Source organism: Artemia franciscana, chromosome 7, assembly GCF_032884065.1.
Source record: "Artemia franciscana chromosome 7, ASM3288406v1, whole genome shotgun sequence".
Lineage (NCBI taxonomy): Eukaryota > Metazoa > Arthropoda > Branchiopoda > Anostraca > Artemiidae > Artemia > Artemia franciscana.
The window spans coordinates 63,341,138-63,357,826 of record NC_088869.1 but is presented as its reverse complement, the minus strand read 5'-3'; the positions used below and the strand labels follow the sequence as shown (position 1 = coordinate 63,357,826).

Here is a 16,689-nt window from a genome sequence, read left to right as displayed (position 1 = left end):
TAAAATAAATGCCCTTTTAATGGATAAAAATACTTACAAAGAAACAAAACCGTTCCCACAGACAAATACACACAGCAATTGAAAAAAGAATTAGAAATTTTAAAAGAAAATAGAATAATCACCTCTCAAATATACAGAAAATTCTACCCCAAAGGTTGTTCAGCTCCAAAATTTTATAGTCTACCTAAAATCCATAAGAAGGATACTCCGTTACGTCCTACCGTAGCGTGTTATAGTTCTCCAGCTACAGGTTCAGGAAAGTTCTTAGCCACAATTTTTAAGTCTCTTCTAACCACACAGAAACCTTACATAAGAAATTCCATAGATCTTGTTGACAAGGTGAAAAATCAAAGTATAACAGAAAAAAACAAAAATCTAGTATTGATGTAGTTTCCATGTACCCTTCATGCAATGTCCATAAATATAAACAGGCCTTACAAAGAAAATTAGAGGAAAATTGGGCTTGATCAGATTATAAAACCCTAGAATTTGACACACTAATGAAGCTTTTTCCTTTTTGCAACAAGTTCTCTTTGTATTTTATGTTCCAAGAAAAAATTCTCCTTGAGATTAAAGGCCTACCCATGGGCTCTGTTTTGTCTTCTTTTTTGGCAAAGTTTTACATAGATTCCTTAGAACGATCTCCTTTGAATAGTTTTCCCTTAAAACACACTCTCTAGTTTGACTTCGTTGATTTGGAACAAGATCAAGACTGTTTAAAAAATTTTTTTTGGTACACTTAAGCTCTTTTGATTCTAATCTTCTATTCACAATGTATCTATATTATATATATATATATATATATATATATATATATATATATATATATATATATATATATATATATATATATATACTAGCTGTTGGGGTGGCGCTTCGCGCCACCCCAACACCTAGTTGGTGGGGCGCTTCGCGCCCCCCAAGCCCCCCGCGCGCGTAAGTCGTTACGCGCCATATTAGTTACGCGCCATTGTAGTTGTGTCCCTGTGTCCCACCTGTGAATAGAGATAGATATAAATATATGTTTTTAACTACGTAAAACATGCGAATATACAACATTCTTCGCTGTCCCATTGTCTGTGCATATAAATAGATTGTCAGGTTTACTGACTCTTGAACATGCAACATATAATTGTCCATGGGAAAAACAATCCGTATTCAGATCTATACCTCATTATTCTAATGATGTGTCCCTGTGTCCCGGTCGTCATTTATATTCCCTGTGTCCCAGTCGTCATTTGTGTCCCGGTGTCCCAGTTTGTAATTTCTCTTTGAGTGTCCCGGTCGTCATTTATATTCCCTGTGTCCCGGTGTCCCGGTCGTCATTTGTGTCCCGGTGTCCCGGTCTGTAATTTCTATTCGAACAATCCATGTGTCCCGGTCGTCATTTATATATCCCGCCTGTGCCCCCGGCGTCCCCGTTGTAGTTGTTTCCCTGTCGTCATTTATATTCCCTGTGTCCCGGTCGTGATTTGTGTCCGGGTGTCCCAGTCTGTAATTTTTCTTTGAGGTTCCCGGTCGTCACTTATATTCCCTCTGTCTCGGTCGTCATTTGTGTCCCGGTCTGTAATTTCTCTTTGAGTGTTTTTTCTTTTTAGTTTTTTTTTTAGTTTTTTACCTTTTTTCTTTTTTCAGTTTTCTTTTTCTTCTTTATTTTTCAGCGTCACTATGAAGTACATATCGACGAACCTTTGTTTTTTAACTTAAATCTGGTAGGCATTGATGACCTTATCCAAGTCAAAATCCCAAACCCAATCATCATCGCTATCATTTTCAGTTTTGATATGTTTTGACTCTCGCTGTCCAGGTGGATTTTCATCTAACTGCGCGGTTTTGCGTTCTTTAGCCGCAAGCCCGTTTTCTTGCTGTTCTTGTGATTCCTCGGAACGCTTTCTTTTCTTACTTTCTCTATCAGCAGCAAGTTTTTTGGCATAAACTCTTTGAGCAGCTTCCTCGGCTGTTGCCATTGTAGGTTCTTCAGTCATTTTACAATTAAACATTTTTCCGTGAACAAATGTCTTAAATACCGTTAATGACGTCACCGTCAAAGCAAAAATGACGACAACTAATTTCATGACGTCAGTCAACACAGAAACATGACGTCAACTGATCCACAGACAGACAGACAACTTATTTTTTATATATATATATATATATATATATATATATATATATATATATATATATATATATATATATATATATATATATATATGTATATATATATGTATATATATATATGTATATATATGTATTATAATGTCATTTGTATATGACTTTGTATATGACATCATTATAAGTATATAAGGGGGCGATTCAAAGAGAAATTTTAGTATAAATCCTACAATGGCAGAAGAAACAGCCGAGGAAGCTGCTCAAAGAGTTAATGTCAAAAGGCTTGCGGCTAATAGAGAAAGTAAGAAAAGAAAGCGTGCTGAGGAATCAAAAGATTAGCGTGAAAACAGGCTTGCATCTCAAAGAGAAATTACCCCAAAAAAAATGTGCCGAGGACTCACAAGAACAACGTGAAAACAGGCTCGCGGCTCAAAGAGAAATTACCAAAAGAAAGTGTGCCTTAGAATCACAAGAACAACGTGAAAACAGGCTTGAGGCTCAAAGAGATAATACCAAAAAAAAAAGTTTGCCGAGGAATCACAAGAGCAACCTGAAAATTATCGCCTGGCATTCAGGTACAGTCCAGTCGATGATTATAGCTTGAGTAGATGTGTTCAAATCTGGACTATTTCTAAAATTTGTCCCTATTGGAAAGCCTTGAAATTTAATGGTGAAACAATGGGAATGTGTTGCACCTCAGGAAAAGTTAAACTTCCTCAATTGGCTGCACCACCAGAGCCATTGAAGACTTTGCTTACTGGAACTACGTCTGAATCTAAGCGTTTTTTTTATCAAACATCTGAAAATATAGCTCATGTTTCCAAATGACGTCGTTTGGTGCCCAAATCGAAAATCAAGATCAATTTATGCCTACTTTAGAAGTAAAAGGGCAAATTTATCATAAAGCAGGGTCCCTTCTACCATTCTCAGGTGAGAATCATATATTTTTACAACTGTACTTCATCAGTGATAGAAATTCTGAATTGAATGCACGTTGCGAAAATTCTCCCGACGATGAAAGGTATATCGTTTCCCGATTGCAACATCTTTTCCATTTAGTGCGCATGTTTAAAACAGCAATCGATGTTATGCCTACTGATACGCATAAAATTGTTATTTCCGCTGACAAAACGCCTATTGGCGAACATGTGCGTAGATACAATGCCCCAACTATAGACGAAGTGGCAATCGTTATGGTCAGTGATCAGTTTTTACCTCGAGATATTATTCTTCATAAGCAAAACGCTCAGTTGGTAAAAATTGCTGAAAATCATCGATGCTATGATGCCCTACAATATCCTATTATTTTTCGTGATGGAGGCGACGGCTATCACTTTAATGATAAATTGATAGATCCATCCACTAATAAACAAATGGATAGGAAATGCAGTGCAATGAATTATTATTTCTATAGACTAATGATCCGTCCCAATGACGAAAATCATATTTTAAAATGCCGTCAATTGCTTCACCAATACATCGTTAATAAGTATGCAAAGATTGAATCATAACATTTGCTATTTATCCGTCTGAATCAGACCAAGCTCTGCTCTGAACAATACATTCATTTGTGAGATGCAGTTGTAAATGACGGTAATACCACTAACGTTGGAAGATTAACGATTTTACCTTCGTCATGTGCTGGCAGTCCCCGTCATATGCATGAATATACTTAAGATGCTATTGCGTATGTTCGTCTCTATGGTCGTCCAGATTTATTTATTACATTTACATGTAATCAATCTTGGGACGAGATACAGCAGCTTTTACTTCAAGGACAATCGACGGTTCATAGACATGACATTATGGCCCGTGTCTTCCGGTAAAAGTTGAAATCACTGATAAACTACATAGTAAAACTTAAAGTGTTTGGGTCAGTGCGATGCTGGATGTACTCAGTGGAATGGCAAAAACAAGGATTGCCACACGCACATATTTTAATCTGGCTACATGATAAAATTACTTCTGAAATTGTCGATGTGATTTCCGCTGAAATACCTGATGAAAATGTCAAGAAGGGCTTATATAATATTGTGGTAAAAAATATGATATATGGACCTTGCGGTGCACTGAAATCACAATGCATGGCCAAAGGAAGGTGCACAAAACAACATCCTCGACTTTTAGTGCCCAACACAATTACCAGCAACGATGGTTACCCAAAATATAGAAGAAGATCTACTGAACATGGCGGTAAAACAGCAATAATAAAGAAGCATAACGGTACCACCATCGAAGTAGATAACCAGTGGGTTGTTCCAAATTCACCTTTTTTAGCTTTTTTAGTTTTTTTTTAGCTTTTTTCTTTTTGTTTTTTTACATTTTTTCTTTTTTTCTTCTTTTTATTTTTTTTCTTTTTAGGTTTTTTTTTTTTTTTTAGTTTTTCTGTTTTTAGTTTTTTCTTTTTTAGTTTTTTTTTTGTTTTTTAGTGTTTTTTTAGTTTTTACCGTTTTTTTTAGTTTTTATTTTCTTCTTTTTTTTTAGTTTTTCTCTTTAGTTTTTCTTTTTTTTAGTTTTTTATTTATTCTTTTTTTTGTTTTTTTTTTTTTTTTTGTTTTTTTGTTTTTTTAGTTTTTTTAGTTTTTTTTAGTTTTTTTCTTTTTAGTTTTTTTTAGTTTTTTACCTTTTTTTTAATTTTCATTTTCTTCTTTATTTTTCGGACGTCATATGCAAGCCCTCAAACATACAAAAAACAAACATGCTTTAATTTTTTCCTCTTTTAGTTTTTTTCTATTTTTTAGTTTTGTAGCTTTTTTAGTTTTTCTTAGATTTTTTTTCTTTTTAGTTTTATACCTTTTTTACTTTTTTCTTTTTTATAGTTTTTTCTTTTTAGGGTTTTCTTTTTTTCTTTTTTTTCTTTTTTTTTCTTTTTTTTTCTTTTTTTTCTTTTTTTTATTTTTTTTTATTTTTTTTATTTTTTTTGTTTCTTAGTTTTTTTCTTTGTTTTTAGTTTTTTTCTTTTTAGCTTTTTTTATTTTTTTAGTTTTCTTTTTCTTCTTTATTTTTCAGACGTCATATGCGGACAAACAAACACACATATGCGGACAAACACAAAACATGGACAAACTTACAACTTATTTTTATATAGATAGATTTATTTAGTATATCCAATATAGCATGAAGAGTTTAACGAAAAAAGCTTAGGAGAAAAAAGCCAAAGCAGCCTCCAAGATGGATTTTATATAAAAAAAAGTACCAATTATTAATTAACGTTATGCAATATCTGTTGAAAGCAATTAAACTTTTTTGACCCAGCCATCTCGAACGTATATTTGACTTTTCTGATTTTCGAGTTGAAAATATAGGAGTCCAGGTATTGTCCACGGATGACCATTTTGGGAACTAGGGCGGAGACAAGGGTTTTGGGTAGTTTCCCTCTAGATCCTGAAGGATGCCTTTTTGGGGCGTTTTCATTGAAAGTGTGGAAAATTAAAAAATTACCTAGAATGTATTCTAAAAAGTTTCGCATCTTGATTAAAACGAAAATGAAAAAACTATTCGCAAAGTAATACATTCTCATGAGCTTGAACACCTCTGCTGCTGCCAAAAGCATAAGAATAAAAATTGGAAAAATTTTCGTTGGCTTAACTATTTGGCAACTGTAGTACGGGTGATCTTAAGAGACATACAAAAGCAAGGGATAAAATACCTTTCGTTTGCCTTGAAGCAACAAAGGTGCATTTTTTCCAAGGCGGAGATAAGCATTGGGAATATCTTCATGGTTTACAACCAGCTCTTCTCTAATATACTCATCTATTAAAAGTCTGCAAAAAAGTCTTTCAATCTCAGCTCTTTCCCACTTCTTCCCCTTTCCGTGAAATGGTAGCTCGTCATGATCTGTGTTTCAGAGTTAAAAAGATATTAGCGACAAAATTATAAACACAGCAAACTACAATTTTGACAAAATGCAATATTAGAGGTTTCTTTTTATAATTAAAATTAAGCAATGAATAATCAAAAAAAAGGCAAAACTAGAAACTGTCGATGCGGTATGCAAGAAGTGATGGTAACACTCATTGTATTTGTATTATATAGGATTAACGACGCTTCTTGACTACTAAGGTCCCTGCGTCGGCCCTGCAGTGCATTGGTGCGGCATGATTCGATCTCTGCGTCCCGTATTACCAAGCTAAGGTCAAACCCACTGCGCCACTACGGGACGATAGTAACACTCATAATTGTTTATCGTCTACAGTTTGAATCACGTGCCCTTTTTCAGCTATGGAAATCAGATTCTTCTGTTTGGAACATAATTTTATCTTCAAAGATTCACAAAGCAAACAAAATGTGTAACCCACTAAAACTTGGAAAGAGACAGCGAATTCATGTTTAATTAATGCAAACAAACAAAAGGTATAAAAAAATTCCATTTCAACTAAAGGGAGTAGGGAAGCCTTGAAAAGATTTGAGGTAGCGCGATGTCATTGCTATATATTGAAAGTACCAAGGAATCGCCAATTGTTTCAAGTAATCTTCATTCAGAATATGTGTAAAACATTACATTGTTTGTTTTTTTTTAATTTACCCAACATCTTTAAAGTAAATTACAGTAAATTACAACAGTGACAAATTAAGCAGTTTGATGATGGGCCTATAGCTATTCCTAATCCTAAACGTAAAAGGTCAAAGCCAAAGTAATAACAAATTTTGACGAAATCTTAGGTTTCCTCAACAGGCAGATAAAAACAAAACTAACAAACAGTCATTATATATAAACATAATTGCTTTTATGTATTTTTTTTCAATAACGCAAAAGCTGAGTAAATCTCTTATGCCAATATTTCTTTCCTAAATTCATGCATATTTCCGATGTTAAAAATTCACTAACGTTACGTAAAATATTCGAATAAAAATAATATGGCTTTTCTTTCTAGAAATTTCTATGAAAAGAGTACATATTGTTTGAAATTACTGTTGTGCTAACTTGAGCTCAAAAGAAAGAGTTGAACAGTTTGAGCTAAAAATCCTACAAGTTTTATAGTAGATCTTAACTTTAAAGAAAAGGTTGAAATGAGGATTCGACACTAAAATGAGGAAAATCCAGAGTAATAACCTTTAAACTGTTGCCTCTAGAACCTATTTGACCTTACTTAGATTACTTAGTGATTTAGGTTACACAACCTCGAGAGGCTAGATGGCTAAAAAATGACTTCCTCCTTTTTGAATGACCTGTTAATTATTGCAAGACCAACTTGCCTTGATATTAAAGAATTTTTGAATAGCAATTGAGAATAAAACAAAAATTTACTCACCATGATGAGGAATGTATAAAGTTAAGCTCATTTCAGTTTTCGCTTAGCTCCACCCCATCGAGAAGTGTATCAAGTGCTTTAAATACAGTTATGGTCAATCCACGGGCTAGGTGGCTAGCTCTTTCCCACCAAGTTTCATAGAGGTAGGGGAGAGGGAAGCGCAAAAGCCCCAAATAGTCCAGATTTTTACAATTACCAGCTATAATATTTGTAGCCAGGTCTTTGAAGGTTTCACGAAAAACACCTCCCTCGCCCCCTAATAAAACAGAATAACTTTAAATCTACATGTCTGCTCCTCCTGCTCTCTAATGAGGGAGCTTATTTAGTAAAATAAAATTATTTGCTTACTCGAGTCTACAACCTTCTTGGCAGCACTTCCTTCAAAGACATCAATAAAATGAAGCACTGTAAAATCACTTTTTTGACTTCCACAAATTTCATCAATTGCCTTTACTATAAGCTTACAGTCTTCCGTAACATCTTTAAGAACAAATTCCTCCTAAATACAAAGAAAGGAAAAAAGAAAAGGAAATTACGATAGTACAACATAAATAAAAGATAAAAACCTTATATACTCTTTCAGTAAAAAATATCATTACTTTCTTTAAACGGGCGAACTAGAATTAAAATAGCTCTCTCAGGACAGTGATACGTTTCTTCCGACAGCTTTGTCATTATAAAAGTCAAATCAGATTATTCAACAGTTACAAAAATTTCTTTCAAAAAGAGTAGCGACCAAAAAGAAAATTTTGTCTGTCATTTACAAAATTTTAAGCACTTTTTATGCTACGGATATTTCACTATTCTGAAGATAAACATAAAATAAGGAATTAGAGTGAAAAGGGAAAGAATTTAGTAGATAAAGAAAAGAAGAGACAACTTATTACGGTTTCCATGATACACAGGTTATCAACCTGTTTGACCTTTAAATTTTTGAATTCAAAGTTTTTATGGCACTTGGTATTTACCAAATCCGCTCTCTTTGGGGGAGTTGGAGGGTGGTGGGTAATTCCAAAAAATTGGAAAAAATGAGGTATTTGTAGCTTACGAACAGGTGATCAGATCTTAATGAAGTTTGATGTTTAGAAGAATCTTGTGCTTCAGAGCTTTTTTCAAATCCCGACCAAATCTGATGACGTTGGGGGGATCTGATGACGTTGGTCGTGCATTCTTACGAATGCGCGATCAGATGTTAATGAAACTTGATATATAGAAAGAAATTATGTCTCAGATGCTTCATTTTCAATTCAAATCGGATCCGGTGACATAGGGGGTAGGAGGGGGAAAACAGAAATCTTAGAAACCGGAAATCTTGGAAAATACTTAGAGTGAAGAGATCGGGATGAAACTTAATGGGAAGAATAACCACAAGTTCTGGATACGTGATTGACATAGCTGGAAAGAATCCGCTCTGTTTGGGGGTGGGTGGGTGTTAAGTCAGGAAAATTAGAGAAATTGAGGTATTTTTAACTTAAGATTGGGTGACAGGATCTAAATGAAATTTGATATTGAGATGGAACCCAGGTCTCAGAGCTCTTATTTTAAATCCCGACCAGATCTGGTGACTTTGGGAGTAGTTGGAGGGGGAAACTGAAAATATTAGAAAACGCTTAGAGTAGAGAGATAGGGTTGAAACATGGTGGGTAGAATAAGCAAATGTCTTAGATACATGATTGACGTAACCGGATTGTATCCTCTCCCTTTGGGGCGGATAGGGGGGGGGGTCCGGGGCTTTGACAAGTTTGGTGCTTCTGGATGTGCTAGGACGATGAAAATTGGTAGTCGTGTCAGAGAATTACAAAAATTGACTTGATATAGTCGTTTTCCCCGCTTCGATATCTAGGGGGCTGAAAGAAGAGGAAAAATTAGAAAAAATGAGGTCTTTTCAACTTACGAGTGGGTGATCGGATCTTAATGAACTTTGATATTTAGAAGGACCTCGTGTCCCAGAGCTCTTAATTTATATTTCGATGGCATTAAGCCTCTGATTTTCCTTTTAAATCAATCAATTGATTCTTAGAATTTTGCTAGAGCTCATGCCATATGCGCTCTTGGCTCTTCCGACCTCGTCCTAAGTTCCATTTGAGCTCTTGGCTCTTGTCTTATAACTTTTTTGAATCGGGTTTTACTTGTTTCTTTTATGTATACTGTTTATTATTAACTTATTTTTAACTTGTGACAGTCGTCTATCAATACGATAGAGTCTTATCTTATTTCTACCAGTTTGCCATAAACGAATTTCTTTTTTGACAGTTTTTTAAACAAAAGAACTGTACAGTTCCTCGGTACTATATATACACATTGTTAATAAAACATTTGTTTAGTTTTTGAAAAAATAATCATTAACCAAAATTAGAAACTTAATTCAAAATAATCAAAATGCAGCCTATTGAAGAGAATTTTATGAAGAAGAGTTTTCTAAATATGACAAAGGGTCTTAGAAAGCAGTCTATTTAATACATATAAAACATGTTTGTGGGCATTAAGAAAAACAATCATTAGCCAAAAATAAATAATTAATGAAAGAAAACAAAAATCAAATCAAAAAGGGTCAATAAATTCTACCAAGAAGAGGTTTCTAACAAAGACAAAGGGTCTTAGAAAATAGTTGGTTAGCGTAAAGCATATTATTAAAAAACAGTTTTTTGGGCATTCAGAAGAACAATTATAAACAAAATGTAAATTAATGATTAAAAATAATCAAAACAATAGTCAACATGTATAAAAAATTCTATAAAAAAAGTTTTCCAATAAAATAAAATGGTCTTAGCTAAGACCCTTTTATCGGTACAACAGATGTAGTTCGTTTATCTTCCAGAGTAAATGAAATCAACCCATTCCAAAAAATCATCGATTAAAACTTAAAGTCAGCAAGATATAAGAAAAAAGATCTCAAGCCTAGTAGGTTTTTCTCAACAGGTTCAGGTAATCACAGAATTAGTTTCAATTAGCATAATTTAATATAGCCAAAATTAAATGGCATAGAGTGTCTTGTAATTTAATGAACACAAGGTAAATTAATGAGATACAAATATTCAGACTTTGCTGATCCAATAAGAAAATACGGCGTGCTTTTGAGTTTTTCAAAAACGATACAATTTATTGTGTGGTTAATAAGTTACATTACAAAAAACCTACAATCAAATCTACTGAGTAACAGCTTAGGAAATTATGATGCAAATATGTTTGGTCTATAAGAGGTCAAAAAACCTTTTTTTTTACCTCAACTGAACAATTATCGCAAGCATGTCTTACGTTTGCACGACATACTTCACGGTCAAATATTTCTCCAAAGTAGTCAAGCATGACGGAGCGTCTGCAATCTGTTAGGTTGTCACAATAGGCTACCATTCGCCAGAGGTTATCAATCTGACGTGCCCAAGCAGCTGGATTTTCCTTGTCCCCTACCGATCAATATGAATAAAAAATAAATGAAAAACAATAAAATTCAAAGAAAACTATCGTAAACCAAAAATAAAATGACACCTAGTCCAAAACTAAATCAATTTCATATTAAATTAATAAATTAATTCATGTGGGTAGGCGAGACAACCTTATATTGGTTCCCGTTACAAGAATACCTTACTAATACCAATCCACAAATTGGAGCATATTACTTCAAATTTCGTTAGTAGGCATATACACTGGGCCTATTGCCCACTATCTGTTCATGAGGCAAGGTTTTGTAGGTATTGTATGAACAAAAAGTAGATAGCAGTTCAAAGAGTAGTAGAGGAATCAGTAATTCTAAATAGAGGTTGAGGGAAAGGGCACATTGGATATAATTAAATTGCGCCCGTACCCAAGGTAGCCAAAAAGTGCAGGAGACAACCACTTCTACCCAAAAATGAGTCTCCCAAGTCATTTCGCGCTTAATATCGTACGCTATCAAGAAACACTGGCTAACAAACCTGAGGGAAATTTGAAATGGCTGCTTATAACTAAATGCCCTGAAAATTAACGTGTTAACTTTCATCTACAGAGTGGGTGCAGCAGGATCAGTGTCTAGTAAGATAAATACAGAAAATAAACATTTTCAAATAGGCAAAGCGTGGGGAGATCAGGAACCCTTTATTCCTAGACAACAGCCAGTAATTGCTGCCAAAACTATGCTAAAAAGGAGTGATATCCCTGGAAAATACGAATTGCCAACCAAGACAAAAAAAAAACATTCCTGAAGCAGCAGTTCGAGGCAGAGGAAAGAATTTCTCTTAGTAGCCTAGTACCACTTCGGAAGATTGCGTGCCGCTTGCTGCAGACAGTTGGTAATTTTACAGAGAGGGGGATTCTCAGCGAGGATGGAACTGTCTGGAGGGAATTTGACGGGGGGAAGATTTAGTTTATGTAGGATGAAATTTCACCGAAGATATTTCCCTGGGGAGGAGGGTTGACCCCTTCATATATGAATAGTGTCATCCTCCTTTATACTACAGAAACAAAATAAAAACAATTTTTTTTACTGAAAGTAAAAAGCAGCATTAAAACTTAAATCGAACAGATATTATTCTATATATGAGAAGGGGTTGTTCGCTCCTGAATGTCTCAGTCTTTACACTAACGTTTTTATTGTTTCAAAAAGTAGGGTTGTCACAAAGAGTCAAACTTTAGTGTAGAGACCGAGGCGTTGAGGAGGAAACAGAACCTTTCATATGCGGAATAATTTCTCTTCGCTTTAAATTTTAGGGTCGTTTCTTACTTTTAGTTAAAAAACTTGCTTTTTTATTTAATTCCAAAAAGAAAAGCCAATTGTCTATTGCTTACACAAAGCATTTGTTATTGGGAAGTAAGGAGACACTTTTCGGGAGGCATAGCCTACATTTCTCTGGAGGAAGTTTCAGTGGTTGGATGTGGGAGATGCCCCCTCTTAAATACCTCGCTGATTAAGCTTAAAGTATGAATTTTGTATTGCAATCCTTTACGAACAAAAAGTGAAATACAAGGTTCATTAAATTAGAATAAGATAGTTTTTTGAACATTATAAATAAAGCTAGCATGAAGAGCGAGGTATTGTGGAGGGAGTATCTTCCTCATATTGTAATAATTTCTGTTCGTTTAAGTTGAAACGAACCTTACCTTCAGTTGAAAAAGCTTATTTTTTGTTTAATCACTAAAATTTGTTTAATCAATTAAAATTTAGCAATGAATCCTCAAAACAAGGCAAAACAAGAAACTGTCGATGGCGGTATGCACGAAGTGAAGGTAACACTCATTGTATTTGTATTGTATAGGATTAACGACGCTTCTTGACTACTAAAGTCCCTGCGTCGACCCTGCAGTGCATTGCTGCAGCATGATTCGATCTCTGGGTCCCGTATTACACTATAACACGTATACACGTATAACACTCATAATTGTTTATCGTCTACAGTTTGAATCATGTGCCCTTTTTCAGCTATGGAAATCAGATTCTTCTGTTTGGAACATAATTTTATCTTCAAAGATTCACAAAGCAAACAAAATATGTAGCCCACTAAAACTTGGAAAGAGACAGCGAATTCATGTTTAATAAATGCAAACAAACAAACGGTATACAAAAATTCAATTTCAACTAAAGGGAGTAGGGAAGCCTTGAAAAGATTTGAGGTAGCACGATGTCATTGCTATATATTGAAAGTACCAAGGAATCGGCAATTGTTTCAAGTAATCTTCATTCAGAATATGTGTAAAACATTACATTGTTTGTTTTTTTTAATTTACCCAACATCTTTAAAGTAAATTAACGAAATATTCAAAATTTCCAAAAAATCGGATAGGCACTGAGAATATTTTCATAAGCTAGAATCAGCCCTTCTACAATATACTCGTTCGTCAAAAGTTTGCAGAATAGTTTTTCAATCTCATCCTTTCCCCACTTCTCCCTATTTCCATGAAGAGGTAGCTAGTTTTGCCATGCGTTCTAAAATGTAAACATAAATTTGAGATTATACTAGAAATACAACAAACCAAAATTTTTACAAAAATTGAAGGACCGTTTTATAAATCCCCTTAACACGAACCCTCGAAATGGGACAAAGCAAGGAACTCTTAGCAGAACGATCCTTTCCACTCGATGGCAAAATTCTAAACAGCTTGACAAAATCCCTTTTTAATTATCCACTCTCAACAGCTTCAATCACATGTCTTTTTTTGCTAGGGCAATGTACATACACCTTCTTCCTTCGAAGTTAAATGATAAAATAGCTTGTAACACTGAAAGTTACAACAGTGACAAATTAAGCAGTTTGATGATGGGCCTATAGCTATTCCTAATCCTAAACGTAAAAGGTCAAAGCCAAAGTAATAACAAATTTTGACGAAATCTTTCCTTCAACAGGTAGATAAAAACAAAACTAACAAACAGTCATTATATATAAACATAATTGCTTTTATTTTTTTTTTTCAATAACGCAAAAGCTGAGTAAATCTCTTATGCAAATATTTCTTTCCTAAATGCATGCATATTTCCGATGTTAAAATTCACTAACGTAACGTAAAATATTCGAATAAAAATAATATGGCTTTTCTTTCTAGAAATTTCTATGAAAAGAGTACATATTGTTTGAAATTACTGTTGTGCTAACTTGAGCTAGAAAGAAAGAGTTGAACAGTTTGAGCTAGAAATCCTACAAGTATTATAGTAGATCTTAACTTTGAAGAAAAAGTTGAAAGGAGGCTTCGACACTAAAATGAGGCAAATCCAGAGTAATAACCTTTAAACTGTTGCCTCTAGAACCTAATTGACCTATCTTAGATTACTTAGTGATTTAGGTTACACAACCTCGAGAGGCTAGATGGCTAAAAAATGACTTCCTCCTTTTTGAATGACCTGGTAATTATTGCAAGACCAACTTACCTTGATATTAAAGAATTTTTGAATAGCAATTGAGAGTAAAACAAAAATTTACTCACCATGATGAGGAATGTATAAAGTTAGGCTCATTTCAGTTTTCGCTTAGCTCCACCCCATCGAGAAGTGTATCAAGTACTTTAAATACAGTTATGGTCAATCCACGGGCTAGGTGGCTAGCTCTTTCCCACCAAGTTTCATAGAGGTAGGGGAGAGGGAAGCGCAAAAGCCCCAAATAGTCCAGATTTTTACAATTACCAGCTATAATATTTGTAGCCAGGTCTTTGAAGGTTTCATGAAAAAGACCTTCCTCGCCCCCTACCAAAACAGAATAACTTTAAATCTACATGTCTGCTCCTCCTGCTCTCTAATAAGGGAGCTTATTTAGTAAAACAAAATTATTTGCTTACTCGAGTCTACAAATCACTCAAAGGCATAAACAATTCTCAAAGGAAAACACTGAAATGCCGCTGATTCTGAAAAACCAAAAATAGCCAGTAGTTTATTTTTCTTAATCCGGATGCTGAGCCCGTGTAAATTCAAATTTCTATTTTTTTGGCAAGCATTTATGACATCGAAGATTGTTTTTAAATTATTCAATATTTGGAAAAAAAAATTGAGAAAAATATTCTCTACTTATAATTTTTGTTATTGAACTTTGGTACAGTGAAGAGCTAATTAATTTGAGCAGAAAAATAGAAAAAAAATGATCGGAGATATCGAATTCATTATAACAAATACAGAATGTGAAAACATCCAACACAAAGTTTAATCAAATTATCGCCTAACACTTCCAGTTTAAAGCGAAACATCTTGTCGTAAAACTCATCTAATCACGAACTTGAAGTAAAACAGTGGTTCACTTTGGATGCGTGAACTAATTACCTATAGGCCGTTAGATTGTCTCTGTATTGCCTTTGGCAACGTAGCGTTAATCAGCGATGCCATAGGTAGAATGCAACGTAAATTATACAAATAAGGTACAAACTTTTCCTGGGGTTCTGACTATAACTAATAATAGAAAAACGTATTGCATAAATAAAACACAAAATCACAAGAGATTCGGGGACTGGGATAGTGGTATATCAGGATTTCCTTTGTTTGAATATGGAGAAAACAAGTTATCGCTCGGGGGAATTTTCCAAGATTTCCAGGCTGAAATGTTTGGAATAGACCAGGCAGCTAAGATACTGATGCAAATAGAAAAATTGTTGTGCGATGTATTCATATTAACTAATAATTGCGTATGCTTAAAAGCGCATAAGAATTTCGTAAACAGGTAAAATTGCGAATTGGAATGACAAGAAGCAATAAACAGACTAACATCCAATCAGACTAATAATTGTATAAGTTCCAAGACGGTCAAGGGGGTATTTCTGAACATTATGGGTTGAGATTCTTCATTTCAATCTCTCAAAATGGCTAGGATTTAGTAAAAAGAAGATGGAGCTTTGAGAGGGTTGATACATATTTGCAAAGAAAGGTGGGATGTAAAAAAACAAAGGACGTGGTTAAAAAATTCAGCTTTACGCAGACAAAACGTCGCACACATACATAACAATGCATGTTATTGCAATTAAAGAAAATTGAAACAAAATTCTTCACAAATTTGAGATGATGGATTTAGAATCCCATAAGTCAAAAACCCCTCTTAGCTAATGAATATCAGTTTCACGGTAATATATTTGGTTTTAGAAGACCAAGAATGAACTATCGTCCAAACACACCAAGGGTGACACTACTCGACAACCGAGCATACCAAATAATAAACCTTTTCTTAGTAAGTAGAATATAAAGCCCCAACTAAATTGACATCAAGGATACCACTCTGACCCGTTTGATAAGAGTATGGCGCAATCTTTAATAGCTGGTATACGTCACAGTAACACTGTGTATGTTGTACCCTAGGCGAAAATGGGTTATGTTTACATTACAAACAAGAAGACATTTTGAATAAAAACCCTGATTATTCAGTTACGGTCAGATTTAGTTTCATCTTTGTTTCTTTATTGTTCTTTTTACTTTATACTTCTTGACCTTAAGAGTAAATTTGCATAGCCTTCCGAAAAGCAAGGGCCAAACAACCTCTTTTTCCTTTTTTCCTTTTAGGAAGAAAGTTAAATAGTGTGGATGATATTCCATCACCGCCAATTTTATTTGGATTCATTTTAGAGCTATCTGGAGCTAAATACCTAAACAACACATTTGAAATTACTCACGTTCAATCACATTCCTGATTTTAGCAACATCACTGAACGAATAATATAGTATACAATGAGCTGGACCACCATCACGTCCTGCTCTTCCAGATTCTTGATAATAGCCTTCAATTGATTTGGGAATTGAAAAATGTATGACATATCTTACGTCAGGTTTGTCTATACCCATTCCAAAGGCCATGGTAGCACAAACAACCTAAAATGTAGAAGATACACTTTATAAGAGAGAGAGAGAAAGAGAAAGAGAGAGAGAGAGAGAAAGAGAAAGAGAGAGAGG

At 34.3% G+C, this 16,689-nt stretch overlaps 1 protein-coding gene across 1 annotated transcript; it reads right to left on the bottom strand.

Annotated features, from left to right (window-relative positions):
• Positions 1-2,271: 2,271 nt before the first annotated feature.
• LOC136029584 (recQ-like DNA helicase Blm) lies at positions 2,272-16,615 on the bottom strand. Its single transcript, XM_065708078.1, has 4 exons — positions 16,413-16,615; positions 10,590-10,771; positions 7,716-7,866; positions 2,272-5,952 (listed from the first exon to the last, which is right to left on the bottom strand). The coding sequence occupies exons 1-4, from the start codon at positions 16,591-16,593 to the stop codon at positions 5,732-5,734; spliced, it is 735 nt and encodes a 244-aa protein (XP_065564150.1). The 5' UTR covers positions 16,594-16,615; the 3' UTR covers positions 2,272-5,731.
• Positions 16,616-16,689: the final 74 nt, after the last annotated feature.

Coding starts and splice junctions, on each gene's coding strand:
- LOC136029584 (XM_065708078.1), bottom strand. CDS start 16,593: ATGGCCTTTGGAATGGGTATAGACAAACCTGACGTAAGATATGTCATA. Junction 10,772..16,412: donor AATCAGGAATGTGATTGAAC/GTGAGTAATTTC, acceptor ATTGATCGGTAG/GGGACAAGGAAAATCCAGCT. Junction 7,867..10,589: donor GCGATAATTGTTCAGTTGAG/GTAAAAAAAAAG, acceptor CTTTGTATTTAG/GAGGAATTTGTTCTTAAAGA.